Here is a 16,995-nt window from a genome sequence, read left to right on the forward strand (position 1 = left end):
AAAAGTGGAGAAAATATGGGACAACAGTGACATTGCAAAGAACTGGACGTCCCTCCAAAATTGATGAGAAGGCAAAACAAAAACTGGTTAGGGAGGCTGCCAAGAGACCTACAACACTGAAGGAGCTGGAGGAATTTCTGGTAAGTAATGGTTGTGTACTACATGTGACAACAATCTCCCGTATTCTCCATATGTCTGGGCTATGGGGTAGGGTTGTAAGATGGAAACCTTTTCTTACACAGAAAAACATCCAGATCCGGCTAAAATTTGCAAAACAATACATCAAGTCTCCCAAAAGCATGTGGGAAAATGTGTTATCGTCTGATGAGACCAAGTTTGAACCTTTTGGCCAAAATTCCACAAGGTACATTTGGCACAAAATCAACACTTAGCATCACCAAAAGAACATCCCCACAGTGAAACATGGTGGTGGCAGTACCATGCTTTGGGGTTGCTTTTCTTCAGCTGGAACTGGGGCATTAGTCAAAGTGTAGGGAATTATGGACTCTTCCAAATACCAGTCACTTTTGGCCCAAAACCTTCAGGTGTCTGCTAGAAAACTGAAGATGAAGAGGAATTTCACCTTTCAACATGACAATGACCCCAAACATACATCCAGATCAACAAAAGAATGGCTTCACCAGAAGAAAATTAAAGTTTTGTAATGGCCCAGACAGAACCCAGACCTAAATCCAATAAAAAATCTGTGAGGTGACCTGGAGAGGGCTGTGCATAAGAGATACCCTTGCAATCTGTCAGATTTGGAGCTCTTTTGCAAGGAAGAGTGGGAAATATTGCCAAGTCAAGATGTACCATTTTGATAGACTCCTACCCAAGAAAACTGAATGTTGTAATTAAATCAAAAGGTGCCTCAACAAAGTATTAGTTTAAGGGTGTGCACACTTATGCAATCAGCTTATTGTATGTTTTTTATTTTTTATATGTTTTCCCCTAACAGATTTGATTGTTTTTCAGTTGAATTGTACAGGTTACAGGTCACATTAAAGGTGGGAAATGTTTTGAAATCATTTATTGTGGTCTCATTTTTTATATCACAAAAACCTGGCATTTTAGCAATGGTGTGTAAACTTTTTATATCTACTGTAAATGAAAAGCTATGTTGTGTAAATAGCTAATGAATCACTCTAATACAGATGGACATTAACTGCAGAGGGTATTCTCGGATATGACCTTATTGTGACATTGTGACACTCCAAGCCAAATGCTGTTGCAAAATCAATTGACATTATTCAAATTAGTTGACTTTCATGCAATGCTTTTTATGTCTGAAACTGATGTCATTCATCAGTGTCTAAGCTGAGGTTCCAATGTAAGCCTAAAACTTATACATATATCTTGATAAAAAAAGATATTTGTGAGATTACTCTGTAGTATGTTGCAATTGATTTAGGCCTTCTTTTAGTTGTTAGTATACCAGTAGTAGCTTTCCAAAAGGCGTACACATTGACTGCTGACAGTGAGACATTTATTATATAAGTTATTCCACAATAAATATGCTAAATGCTTGTAAGCATTTGAAAAGCAGACTGTCAGAACCTGCCTACCCATAATTTAATATCTCATTAGAAATTTGCTAGCTTGGAGAGGATGCTCCCTGTAAATTAAATATCACAAGAATCTAATATTTTACTTATGTAGGTTTTTACATTATGTTGTTGAACTAAACTGTTATACAAAGAACTAATGTACTTCCTCAGTTGCTGATATAAGTTTGTCATTGACCTAAAGGGGATATCATGACTTTGTTTTGTTTCGTCCCCTAAGTTATTATTTTCTTTCTAGAAGTTTTTAATGTTTTTCATCAAATATACTTGGCATTGTTTTAAATAAAATGGTTTGGAGCTTGTTATTCTTATGTTGATTTATCATACTGGGAGTATACTCACCAAGACAATGACATACTTTATACCTCTGAAAAGTTGCCTTACAATCAACAAAAAATAATCTTGCTTCCAGTGCAACATAAAGATCTAAGTTAGCTTTGATGTTACTCTTCCTGTAAGTAATACATTTTGTTCTGAAAGGAAGAAAGGCAATATTGTACTCTGACTGACTGGTAATTTGGATTAGTCTGCAGTCACTAACTTGCCCCCCTCTCACTGAGTTGTCTTTGCTGTTTCAGCTTTTGAGACCTGTATCAAATTATGGCACCTTGATTTCAAAGATATGCAAACTGAGGTGTCTCACAGTTTTAATATTGTCTTGTGTTCTGAATTAAGTGTGCATAAGACAGAGACTTTTTCTCTTTTAATAACTTAAAATTATAGTTCAGAATTACTTCTTGAATCAGCATCCCCCGCAAGTGATTGATTCCCACATAATCAGGCTGCATAAACCCAAACGCTACCATTTTGAGTTTGCATTTGCTTTGTAGGTCATATTATCGATATGTAGACACTGCGGTATTCATTTTTGTGCGCAATAATTGCACATTGTATTTGGGAGTTTCTCCTTTTACCACTGTTATGCTGATGTGAACCTTTGCATATATAAATTTCAGGGGATATATCATGCTCTATACTTGCTCACCCACATGGGGACATGGTAAAAAAATACTTTTTCAACCATGTTTTTTTCCCTTTTTTGTCAGGTGAGCTGTGTTTTTGATCATTTGTGATTCAGCAACTGCTATTGAATGAGTTTTTTTATTCATTCATAGGGGAAACTGTTGATCCAGACCATGTACATCTGTAGGACCAGACAACATCCCTAGAATTTTTATAATCTGCCTCAAGGGAATAGTTTCTAGCTTTATTAAAACTGGTATTTATCACTTTTATCAAGGTTAATTTTCTCCTGGGTCTATATTATTTCATCAAGCAATCATTCCCGTGACTGTCTATTTATCAACCCCTTTACATCAAACATCTCTTTATCAAATGTTAAAATCAGAGAACAATTTTCATAGGGAAGGGAGTAAGTTGTCTATCACAGCAATAATCACACACACTACATTATTTCAAACCCACCAAAGTGGGGGGCTTTGCTCACCCACACCCCTCTACTTATAAATGCCAACTCCCATATCACAATACAGTGGGGAAAAGGATAAATTTCCAATGATGGCCAACTAACTCCCTTCTCTACAAAAACATTCATTGGTTTTAACATTCGATGAATGGATGTTCGATGTAAAAGGGTCAATGAATAGGTATTTGTGGGAATGAATGCTCGATGAAGTAATATAAACTCTTTTCTCCCATATGAAAAAACACTAAAATAATTTGCTTTCTAATGAATGTAAACACTGGATCCTGATAATTACAGAGCTATTAGTCTGACCTGCCTATTCCTTTGAACTGTGAATGTTATTAAGGGCCAGGGTTAGCAGTTTGGATGCCCCAGCATGTTTCAAGTTGTGGGCACTATGGATATTTTCAGATTAAGTTTTACCCTGTTGCTACCACCCCTTCTAAAAAACCCTTTAGCTCAAGCTATAAAAGTTTTGAAGTATGCACAGATTAAACTGTACTTGCAATGGTGTTGCACTGTGTCAGGGCCATGTACCACACCAAACTGTCCCATCTCAAAATGAGACATTCAAATTGACAGGCATTTATTTGTAATTTTGTTACATTACAGCAACCCTATGTGAAGGGCTGGCCTCAGGTGAAATGTTGTCCATTGCACTTCCTGTTGCCTACTGTGCCTTGCACGCACGCGCGCACACACACACACACACACACACACACACACACACACACACACACACACACACACACACACAAGTTATCCTCCCAGCACCGTACAGACAGGTTCCTTTTTTCTTTTTTTAAATTTTAGCATACTTTTTAGCTTTTTTCCAAAAGCTATGTTTTTTCCAGACACTCTGAGGTGCATTTTATACTCATTTTAACAATCTTATCATCTAATGATAGGCTAAAGAAAAATTATGCCTAAGGAAAGACATTTTTATTTGACATTTAAGTCTTCTTGCATCCTTTCAACATACCCTAACAGGCTAAGTTTGCACAGTAATAACTGTATAAGAAATACATGAATTAAGTTGGCAGGACTCCAGAAGCCATGGAATTATCCATGGCTGAAGTGCATTTTAGAGCATTTTTTTCGACCTTTAATCCATTGATGGCCTGAAAAAAATCATGAGTAAGGAAAGAAATTCAGTCTGACCTTTCCTTTAAGGAAGAAAAACAGTGTCCTCTGCTTAATGTTTAAATTTGACAAAATAGTAGCTCACAATAAACTGAAAAGACAAATGTTTGCAAGGATGCAGACATCCTGTTTGGGAACTGTGTCTGCCCCTCCCTCCAAGAAAAGACAGACATCTTATGGTTATCCCTCTGCTTTTAGACTGGGATGAAAATAAAGTTCAAACAGCCACAGTCACATATTTCAGGTAGCTGCTGTCATGCATACATGCGGCATGCCTCTTCACCCCTATGCCCAAAATGCAACCTTCTGTGTACCCCTCTGAAATCAGGCTGGGACAAAACCAAAAGAACAAATAGAACAGAGTAACACATTTCAACCTCTTGCTGTCAGATGCGCACACACACACACACACACACACACACACACACACACACACACACGTGCACACACGTGCACACACACACACACACACACACACACACACACACACACACACACACACACACACACACACACACACACACACACACACACACACACACACACACACACACACACACACACACACACACACACACAGGTTTACTATCAAAATACTGAATGTCACAATGTTTTTTTGTTTAAAAGATTGACTTATAATGTAGCTTTTCAGAAGTTTGTTTAAAAGAAATGTCGAATGTGATAAACACAACGATCGACATTCAAACTTCCGAACTTCTGGATTTGAAAGTCCATGTTTCCATTTACTTTTTGCAGGAGGGCAAGCCCCCCTGTGGCCTCCAGCCCACCACATCCCCTGCATGTTATATATACCAACTCCAAGATCTCATTACAGTGAAGAAAAGGATAAATTTCCCAATCCGCACTGTACCGCAATCTCCATTCAGAAACTCAACTTCATATTAGCGACTGTATACTCACATTCGCTGATATAATTTTGACCACTTCCAGTTCAACATTACAACATTTTGAAAACATTAAGCAACCTGTATTCACCTGTGTGCCATTCTGTATATTCGTAGTAAACCTGTATATATATATATATATATATATATATATATATATATATATATATATATATATATATAAAGCATGCATCCTTACCCCTAAAAAGATAGCCACTTGTAGTCTAATGTTTGATTGTGAGGAAAGTGAAAAAGCAATGATCACAATAATGCTTTCCAATGTGTAATTCCTAGACAGTAAAATGCCCCTATATAAGCTATAGTGACCTTTGGTGTTCACCTCTGATGATTGCAAAAATAGTTACAGTGCAGTGGTGCAGCAGTTAATGCTGTCGCCTCACAGCAAGAGGTTCTCTAGTTTGATTCTTGGCTGGGGTGCCTTCTGTGTGGAGTTTGCATGTTCTCCCTGCGTTCGCGTGGGTTTCCTCCGGGTACTCCAGTTTCCTCCCACATTCTAAAAACATGCTTCTGGAGCATTTCTCCCCGGGCCTCCGTGAAAACAGGATCTGTGGAACCTAGTCAGACTTTCCCAGTCAACAAATATTAAATAAATAAATAACCACATTGTCCCCAGCTCCAGGAGAAACTATAGCAACTATCTATGCTGACCTCTGAGTTTTGTGAGTAAACTTAAAGAAATCATGACCAAACTGTCTTCAGCCCCATGGAAGTTATAGTGACCTTCTGAGGTATGGTTGTGTGGATAATTAAAGAGGTAATGACCACACCCTCCTCAGCCTCCTACAAAAGCTACAGCAACTTTCTCTTCACACCTCAATCTAGTTTTTTTTTTTTTTTTTTTTTTTTTTTGAGGACAGAGACTACCATTAAGCCCATGTCAAAATTAGTTTATACAGGGGCTACCAGGTCCCTAGAAGCTCTGAAGATCTAGATGTCCTCTGATAATAACTTGTTAACTGCATTTTGCTTTTACTGCTAATCAGAAAAGTTATGTTTGTGCCCAGCAATATAGTGCAGCTCCACAGATAAAAAAGTGTGATATTTTTCACACACACACACACACACACACACACACACACACACACACACACACACACACACACACACACACACACACGCATTCACACACACCTACCTATACAAACACATGCACACACACACATATACACACGCATAAACACACACACACACACACACACATACACACACACACACACACACACACTCACTGTACATTCACCTTCAGCCAAACTCGGTGAATGTCAGTTCACCTGTGGTATGCCCTTGGGGTGCTGAAGGAAGCCAGAGCCCATGGATACACCAATACAGTGGCAAGGAGGACATACCGATTCCAGACAGAGAAAGCCATGATCAAGAACTCATTCAGAACAAAGCTTTATAAAATGGTGACTCTACTCACTGTACCACAGTGGCAATCAGCACCTGCATTTGCACTCATTCTGATTCTGCCAAACCACCAAAGGTAGCGGCCTATCATGCGCAAGGTTGATGTTTCTGATAGTAAGTCAAAGAAATCAAAGATAGCGACCTATCACATGCAAGGTCAATGTTTCTGATAGTAAGTCAAAGAAATCAAAGATAGCGACCTATCACATGCAAGGTCAATGTTTCTGATAGTAAGTCAAAGAAATCAAAGATAGCAATCTATCACATGCAAGGTCAATGTTTTGATAGTAAGTTAAAGAAATTATGTCCAAATTGTTACTCTTAAATACACTACAAGCATAAGTCCCAGCAATACTAGTTTTACACTGATTTCGGCACACGTAATACATACTATTACCACACCAAATCAGTGACCAGACAATAGATATTAAAAAAAAAAAAATCTTAATAATGAAGTTGTGACACACCCTTCCAATGAGGAACTGCATGGAACATGGTCTTTTTAAGGCTCAACATAAGGAGCATTTCTTCATATATTTCAAGTTTTTGCTTAAGAATTCTGAGGTTTTGGATGAAGTCCACTTCATTCAATCTTGCTATCCTAAAAGGAATGGGGGAGCAAAAGAAAAATTCTGCAACTATTCAGGTCCATTCTTGCATGAAGCAGACCTGAAACATTGCAACTGGACCATAACATTCACTCTGATCCCTGCTGAATAAAAATAAGAAAAAAATCAACCTGCCACTGACCTGTACCACAACATAGCCCTTATATCCTTTAGTAAATATTTATTTTTACCCTTTCAATCCTAAACTGTTTTTTAACAATGCAATAACCAACTGATGTTCTATATCTAACCTACATGTTCAATAGCTATCCTCATTATTGGGAGATACAACAGAATACTAAACTGTCTGTTTAGCAATGAGTTAAAACATTAGAGATGTGGTGCAACATTTAATTATGTTCAGACAACAAATTCTCTTAATTTTTAGCTCTTTTGCATAAATGGTGAATAAGGGTCAGTAGTATAGCAAGAACAGGGCAGGAGCCCTGGACACAAAGTGTTAGGGGAGCAATCAGCTGACCCCAATCTCTGGTATTAACATTTCCAGTCAAACGTGAGCACTGTAGAACTTTATGTTTGTTTGGTCCAGTTTGCCACAGTTTTTTTTGTTCACTAAAACCTGAGTGCTGTAGCACTCTACAGGCAGGGTATAAACTGCTACAGTTTAAAAGAAGACATTATAATTAGTATTATTATTTTTATAAAATAAGTTGAAGGAGGAATGGGATATAGGGCATAGAAACAGGACCTGATTGGCTGGGGCAGGAGAGCGATGTGTGTGTGTTGCATCTGGCCATCTGGTTGGTGTGCCAGTAGAAGGAACGCCATTTTTTTCTCTTTAATGGAAGATCAGGGGGTGGTATAGATATTACTGTAATAAGCCAATTACTGTGATTAGCTTATAACAGTGAATTTTTTTTTTCCTCTGAAGGAGTGGGGTGCTGGTTCATAGTACTGGTCCAGGACACTGGATGAACCAACTATGGTTCTGGTAAGAGTTATGGGACTATGTACCTCATAGAAAGACACTGTCCGGTTCGATTCTCAGCTAGAGCGTCTTCTGCGTGGAGACATGCGTGAATGGGCATACCTTTGTTGAAGGTTGTGCATCAGGCCTGGCAAGCCGGTACGTAAAAATCAACTGCCAATCATTAGCGGACCGGAGTTCCGCTGTGGCGACCCCTAACCGGGAAAAGCCGAAAGACACAAACAAACAAAGCTACAACAGTAGGTAATACTCCCTGGGACCATTTTTCATCACTTATACATTATACATTATACTTGGGTAAGTTATTGCTTTTACTTAAACCATTTAATGATCCTATTCTTTCTGACCAGTAAGTCTCAGAGCTTACAGGTCTTTATCAAATAATACAAACTAGTCTGTTTAAACATAAACAAATAAAGCACACAAATAGGATTAATTTATGTCATACAGTTAGTTATGTGAGTAACTGATTCGCTGAAGTCATTGCATCCCTTTCCACAGGATGCAGTAACCTCAGAGGTAATTATACATTGGTATCCTCCTGAAGGAAGTTTTGAGGTTGAAGCCCTTCCCTAGAAAAGTGTAACTTTTGTTTCCTTTTCTTGTTTGCTGAAATGTAACTTCTAAGAATTCACATTATAATTGTGATCTTTGAGAGGGTAGTCTTGGAATGTACAACCTATGTCCTCAGTTTATGAGGCACTGAGTTCCAAGATTATTTTAAAAAGTTCCTTATCAGCTTAGGCTGAGTAGTTTTCTAATATCATTCAAATTATACTTGGATGCCTAAATTGACCTTAGCAAATATCAAAGTGAAGCTCAGAATGCATGTTTCAGGTTCGCTATATGATTCAGCCGTAAACTGTGTAAATTCCATGAAATTATAGATGTATTAGCATAATAACTGTGGGATATATAAAGAAGAGTGATGTTTCTGGAGTGTAGTCTGTTGGCAGTGCTAAGCACAGGATCTAAAAGGGATGACCAACTATGTGCCAAACTTATAGTGGATGGTACCTCTCATACTTAACTTGATGAAATTGCCAACCTGCTAACTGACCAATTTGGTGCAAACTTCACCCCCCTGTCCCCATCAGCCATACCTCAAAGCATACCTGACACCAGTCCTCTACCTAGCTTCTCCAAACAGAAGGTCACATCTGTGCCCTTCAAAGCCAAAAACAAGGCCTCTGTGGGATAACATCCCATGCTGCGTACTAAACGATATAAAACAAGACCTAGTGGAACCACTCTTTAACCTGAGCCTGCACACTTGCTTTGGTCCAGCAGAGTGGAGAACAGCAAGAGTAATCCCGTTGCACAAAGGGGGGGGGGGTGTCCATCAACCAACCTTGAGAACTATAGACCCATAAGCCTAACCATCCTTATCTGTTAGGCCATGGAAAGAATCATCGTGGACCTTATCAACAAGATCATAGGTGACCTTCAAACTCTTGACCCAACCCAGTTTGGCTTCATTAAGCATAGATCATCCTTAATGAACCTGGTGGACTTCTTTGAGAATGTCACCAAGGCCCTGTATGAAGGCAAATTGGTACATACTGCCTATCTTGACTTAGCCAAGGATTTTGACACAATCTCTCACTCAGGTATCATTGCGAAACTTTCACTGCTTGAGATTATCCCATACATCACTAGATGGGTAGCCAACTGTCTCAATGGCAAAATGCATACTATCGAAGTTGGGGATTCCACCTCTACCAGTAGACCAGTTACCACTGGAATATCACTAGGACCTGTGCTCTGTCCTCTACTGTTTGGAATCTATTTCTTGGAAGTCCAGGTGAAAGTAGATTGCCTGTGGCTTACCAAGTTCGTGGATGATTGCAAATGATGTTAACATATTACAGAAGTCACTAACACAGACAAATAATTGGTTCTAAAGCCACAGATTAAAACTAAATGCAAAAAAAGTGCATTAATATTCCCTTTGGCAAAGAGAAATTCCCTGCAACTTACAATATTGACAGCACCTCCCTAAGCTCAAACCCAGTAGTGTGAGATTTGGAAACACAGGTTGATAGCAATCTAAACTTCAGTCACCATGTGTCCACAGTGGTAAGGAAAGCCTTCTACATTGCACATCTCATAAATAAGGGCATCACATCCAAGACTAAAAATGCTGTAACTCCTCTGTACTCGACCCTCATCAGACCAGTAATAGAGTACAATGCTCCCTTTTGCTTGTACCTCACCAGACACCTGCAGCAGCTGGAGAGACAACAGATGTTTCTCACCAAGAAAATTCAGGGCTTTGAAAACATAATCTACATGGAAAGACTGAAAGCCCTGTCACTGTACTCTGTATCCTACAGCCTGTTGAGAGGCAGCTTGTGCCTGGCCTACAGAACAGTCTCTGACCCTGCCCTAAGGGAAATGCTGCACATCCTGAAATCAAATGGGACAACAATCACTCACTCTGGGGATCTCAACCTAGTCTATGACATTAACAGAACATGCTGGAGAGACAGATATATCTCCCGGAGATTGCTTCTCCTCTGGAATAAACTCCCAGTTCATATGAAGCAGAACTCCTCAATAACCCTATTCAAGTGCAGCCTAGACAATTGGATGAGGGACCATAAATTAACGCCAGGGATGGCACCTATGTCCCTCATGGACAGGGGCAATCAGTGCTGATTATAGACTCATTCTGCAAAAATGATCATCTAACCAAGGTCAATTAGGGAACATGGGTATAGCATGGCTATGTTTATAAAGACCCTAAGGCCCTTAGCTTAGTAACCTCCCATGAACCTATGAACCTATCTGTAAAGAATGATGCTTCTGGAATGTAGTCTATTGCCAATGCTAGGCACAGATCTCTTAAGAAGAGAGATACTTCTAGAATGGAGTCTGTTGGCAGTGCTAGGGACATGTAAAAAATATATTTCTGGAGTGGAGTCATTTAGCACTGTTAGGTACAGGATTTGTAAAGAAGAGAGCTGTTTCTGGAGTGGAGTCTCTTGACGGTGCTAGTCACTGGGTTCTGTAAAGAAGATGTTTCAAGACTGTAGTCTTTTGGCAGTACTAAGAACAGGACTAAAGAATGTGAAAGAAAGTGCTGAAGGGTGCAACCCTGAATCCATATATAATTTCAGTAGAATTAGTGCACATGCTACAAAAGATGGTAGGAAGAAGATTTTTCCTGATTACAAAAGAAAATCCTAAGACATTTGTACTCTAGAAGGTCTGTGCGTCACTGATCCGGAGAAATATAATGTCCCACATATTATAGTTTTTTACTAACTGCTTAATTAAATAAATGCAATTCAGGACTGTGACAATAAACACATAAAAACTTTTTCCTAACTTATTTCACATATCAGGTGAGTGCTCAATTAATTTTACACTTGTAACTCATCTGCATTCAGAACTGACTGATGCTGCTGCGAAGGAAAAATGCTGATAAAGTTCAGATGTGTATCTGAGATTGATGTTGCTTTTTGTGTTAATTTAAGTCTTAGAAAAAGAGTATCACAGCAAGGTGGAAGGGATTCTGTACCACAAATGTAGTTATTTATTTATTTTCATTTAACAACCATGTGATATGCATCAGGTGTGCATAGCTTCCTATTTTACAGGATGCCACAGAAACCTCAGATTGATTAAGTGATGTACAGCTAAAGTGACACATTATGCAAGTGCACTTTGTAGGAACCAAACTTGTATATAGACTTTCAATCGTCCACGGTGTATTACCTTAATATTAAGATGCACTGCCAGCAGCTAAAGCAATTTGTCTTTAATGGATCATTGGTAATAAAATCTTCTGTCAGGGTTAATTTAGTCTTAAATCTAAACTGTAAGATACTTAAAATACCGTTGATATATTATGAGATGAAGCTTAATCGTTTGCTGTGACCCACTAGAGTCATAAATTGCTATACAAGAAGTGATAGCCTTATTAATTATACATCTCACAACATGAACTGTGACATCACTTTCCTCCTGAAAGCTGGAGTTAGTGCTTCTGAAGCTCCTCCGAGGGCAAATGTTACTACAGGGGTGTTTCCTACTAGACCAGTGAGGCAGGCATGCATAATCAATACCCATCAGTTTAATCACAACTTAAGCAGTACTCAGAACAACCATAAAATCTCTGCTGTAAAACAATGGATGGGAAATAGAAAATTCACCCCGGGGATCACTTCTGCGGCACTGCTTGACAGGGGCACAGGAAAATAATTTTCTTCCGTGGTGAAAGCCAGGGAACCATTTTGGCTAGACATAGATAGGCCCCAGGGCTGACAGCCTAATACCTACCTATGAACCTATGCTTTGTAAACTGAATGTGTAATGACCCGAGTTATCAGTTTTAAGTCATATGGTTGAGGTTGGAACTTAATTATTCAACATGGCAATTTTATCCCAAGTACCATCACAAAAAAGAAGAATACTGTGCTGTGAGAATTCCAATTAATAAATGAAAACTGCGTTAAGAATGAAGCGCTGTGCGTCTTTCCATCTCCCTGTCTGACACTCTCAGTATATCAGTGTCAGCATGTACATTTTTATACTAAGAAGTATTACTCTGATAAAGGGATTTGTTCCCTATATTTTATGACCAGTGGAGTGTTAATGGATGTCTGAAAAACAGAACAGTTATTATTTTTCATATTTTTCATCGAGTGCCATCCATTGTAGTACAGCACTGCATTCTGGGCATGTAAAAAGTATAAAAGTGAAAATGCAAATACAGTGTAACAGTGCAGGTGTACAGGCCCTTGCTTTGCTGTAATCCTTGCAACTCATTTCCGTTTCAAATATCATAGTATAAGATAGACCCAGTCTTGCGTTATTCCTTTTTATAGGTTTCCTGTTATTAGTTGACTTAGAAATGGAAGAGATTGCACCTCTTCGTTTGCATCTGGCTGAGTTGCATCTGATTGCTTGGAGTATATAGGAAGAAATCACGGATTCTCATACTTAGTCCTTCTCTCCATGGCAGTACAACTATGTAGTTATTATATATAACTGAAGGTATGATTTCAATAAAATGTCTTTTTTAATCTAGATGAGTCTGGTTGTGGTCATCCTGCTGTAGCTTTGTGCATGTGTTACTGGAAGAAATGTAACAGAACCATTAAAACAGGGCTGCAGCATTTTTTTTTATTTTATTTGAAATCTTGGAAGCCCCACTGAAGTTAAGCAATCTGTATGCTCATCTAAGGTTTGTGGGGTGGTAATTTGAAAAGAAGAAGAGGAACGCAGTCTCTGAGATCAGGAATCAGGATGTAAAGCAACAGGGATCTTTCTTCATTGGCCCTGTAATGAAGGACATTCTCCACATCGCAGTTTGACTTTTTTTCTTCTGAGAACATTCCTCATCTGGGAGCATGTCATCCACCAGTCAGCATTTGTCATGGTGTCTCGCATTGCCTGTACGAACATTCCTAGCCCTGCCTTTTACACAGAGCTCACCTGTTCTTTCCTTCAATTTACACAGTTTAGATCTTGATTCTGCTGATGCTGCTAAGTATTCTTGTATTCAGAGCCGTACAAGGTCATGTGACAGCCTGGGAAACTGGTGCCGCACTAAACTCAAAGCCGAGGAACAAAGTTAAAAAAAAAAGTCTTTCAAGGTTAAAGACAGACAGACAGGTGAGTTCTGTAGTTTCACTGGTCTGTGAAGTCCCGCCCGCTTTTTGTAGAGAGATAACCATTGTAATTTTCCATTCGTTTGACACAAAGCCTGTTTGGAGGCTGTGGATAAATAGTGATTCTAACAGGCCTGACAGGTCATATTTCATGCAGTTCAGAATGCATCTTGGTATATTATCCAGGACCATCAAATCAGTATTCGTGACCTTAGACAGTGCAGTAAGCACCTGCTGCCTAGTAATGGTTGGCTGAGAAATGGAGGAGGGGGTGTTTCTTTGCCGGTGACTACTAGTGATGGTGGCTAAAACTGGAGCTAACTTTATTGGCCAGCAGTTTACACGTATCCTCTGGCTCTGTATAGATGGTTTCATTCACCATATTTCATTTAACTGAATGGAGCAAATCAGTCTTATGAAGGCATATGCAAAATGTTTATTGTTATTTAGGCTAACTATTACAAGAAATATTTCTAAACACAAAAGCCTGACACGTGCCTTAGACATACCATAATATTTCAAGTTTTGTATATCACTCCTAATCCTGAGGTAACCTGCATATGATACTGGCAAGTCTGACCCAGCAAATACTTATGAAAGGAATACAGGAATGCATTCATATCTGTTTGATTAATATATGGCTGCTACAGGAAAAAAGATGTGTTCTACTTGGTGCAGTGTTTTTGTGAATTCAGTTATGTGATTTTAGCCTGCTCTGTTGGTATAGTGGGATAAAATGCTGACTATGACACAGATGACCTGAGTTCATCTAGATGCTTGTGCACTGGAAAATGAGATGGAAACAGAAAGGAATTGATTGTAGAGCCTGTAGGCCTCTCAGTGGAGGAGCAGGTGCATGTGTAGTATTTATTCTCTAGGGTGAATCCCTGATGTAGGTCACAAATTGCTGGATGCGCTAGTCTTTCAAAGGGGTGTGCTGTTTGGTAGAATCCCTGCATATAAACAGGGACATACTAACTGCATGCCATCCCTAGGAAAGGTCACAGAGCACATGCTAAGTAGTAGCATTTAGGGCGTAAGGTAAAAAAAAAACCATGGTTGATGATGGCACTGTTCCCGTTACGTTATCCTAATCACTTGGAGCAGGAGCAGCCTTAAGTCAACTGGTGCCCTAGGCAAAAGGGCTGCATGGCACCCCCACCACACCAGCCGGTGCCCCCATCCTGGTGTACTTGCACCAAATAAATTCTAGAAAAGTGCCCCTGCTAGAGCGGTGCCCTAGGCAGCCACCTAGTTGGCCTATGCCTAAGGCCGGCTATGAGTTGGAGAAATGAATGCCATAATGCTCTCACCTCCAGAAGAATGAACAAGTCCATTGGTTGGAATGGGAAAGAAGTTTGAGTCAAACTAGGAACTGGAGGAAAAAAATTATATAAATGCTGATTTTCTTATGATAATCTAAAAACCAATAGCATGCATGTGTTAAAGTATTTGTAAAATAAAATAATAGAATAATTCTTCATAAAGCATGACTAGTCTCATAAGTGTGATACAACTCTCTCATTAATAATTATTTTTTGTGCTTTTTCTTCACAAAAAGGTACGAGCTGCCTTTAAACACAAAACCAAGGTCTGGTCCCTCACTAGCAGCTCTGTTCGCAATGTCAATGTGAAGCCTTTCAACTCCGACATTGTAAGTACTCCTCTGCTTCTAAGACTCTTTCTGTGGTTTATTCTTTAGTATTTACTAGCCATTTCCTTGCCCATATACTCTTAATTGAGTGAATATAAATGACATACATTTAAAAAACAGGCTGAAAATTCACTGATTGGCTCAAATATGACTTTTTTGTACCATTCTTCTGTTTACGCCCTCTCCTTCCTCTCCAAACTTTTATAGTACATAAAAGGGATTTATTGTACTAGTGTCCTAGAACCTATTTAAAATATAAATGAGTTGTTTGCCAGAATCAGAAAGTTTCTGTAATCGTTTTCCAGCAGCAGTATAACATTCTTGAAATGAGTGGCTGAATATGTGTTAACTGCTGCTTTGCTTACTAATAGGAACCAAGGAAAGCTAAGTCTGAAGTCTTTAGCATTCATTGGACACACAGGAGGCAGTATGTGTAGCCATGTGCATTGATTGGACATATTGAAAGCTGTATCTTCTGTCTTATGCAATGACTGAACATATGTGAAGCAGCACTTGAAATCTTATATATTGATTGGGCACATGGATAGTTGCACCTGCACCTCTGTGCATTGATTGATGGACACATGAGATGCTATATCCAAAACCTTTTGCACACACTAGACATGCTGCATCTGCAGCCTTGTCCATTAATTGGCCTTCATCTTTGTTCATAGATTTGATAGACAGGAGACTGCAGTTGCAAAATTGTACATTTTTACCTGCAGCTTCATGCATTGTTGGGACACATGTTAACCCATTGAGTAGATGTAGCAGATAAAGCAAAATAATAACATGGTCTAGAAGTCTTCTTTGTTGTTGTGTGATATTGTCTTCTCCATGTTGTAGCCACAGTGACCAAGCTCACTGGATAAACAAGCAATGCCTGACAGGGTGTGTGTTAATGTGTAATTAATGCTCACCCAGGGGTGTTATGAAGCCCAACATCACAGGCAGAGGGCCTCTACACCCCTGGAAGGGCATTAATTACACATTAGCACACATCCTGGAGGGCATTATTTTTTTTAGAGATGGGTTCTCTGTAAAATTGGTGTTTTACTTATATATATTTTTGTATTACTATATTTTTTTTGTATATTTTTGATGTAAAACAGTTCCCCCACCTAATGTTTCAAAGTTGCTCTAGTATGTGTTAATGGTGCTGGAGGAAACATTTTACATCCAAAATATAACATTTAAAAAAATAATATAGTATTTATTTTTTGGTCCTTTACTCCTAAATTGTTTGGTTGGCAGTCATTGGAGATTGAAATGACTAAATAATGACATACATTTGTGCTTAAGACCTTTATTTCCTTCAGAAAATTCATTCTAACATAAAGCCTTAACTTAAGCAACTTTGTAATTTTATGAGCAATAACTGAAATATGTGTCTATTTTACGAGCCTATGTTCCCCCTTTATTTTAAGCTTTATCCAGAGTTCTTCTTCTAAAAGTTGCGGAGGTATGCAAACCTCTTTACTGCTGCTGCCAGTAGTCCTCACACACACACACACACACACACACACACACACACACACACACACACACACACACACACGCGCTCTCTCACACACACACACACACACACACACACACACACACACACACACACACACACACACACGTGCGCTCTCACACACACACACACACACACACACACACGTGTGCTCTCACACACACACACACGCACACATAC

The 16,995-nt window shown here is 39.0% G+C and overlaps 1 protein-coding gene across 2 annotated transcripts in view; it reads left to right on the top strand.

Annotated features, from left to right (window-relative positions):
• The window catches only part of ADGRD1 (adhesion G protein-coupled receptor D1), a 2,063,662-nt gene that overhangs the window by 2,030,123 nt on the left and 16,544 nt on the right, over positions 1 to 16,995 (top strand). For both annotated transcript variants that reach the window (XM_044068759.1, XM_044068760.1), the window contains one exon: positions 15,207 to 15,299. In XM_044068759.1, coding sequence (XP_043924694.1) covers positions 15,207 to 15,299 — 93 coding nt within the window. The remainder of the gene's footprint in view (positions 1 to 15,206; positions 15,300 to 16,995) is intronic.

The sequence above is a fragment of the Protopterus annectens genome, chromosome 4.part0 (genome assembly GCF_019279795.1).
Source record: "Protopterus annectens isolate FY-2018-M chromosome 4.part0, PAN1.0, whole genome shotgun sequence".
Taxonomy (NCBI): Eukaryota; Metazoa; Chordata; order Ceratodontiformes; family Protopteridae; genus Protopterus; species Protopterus annectens.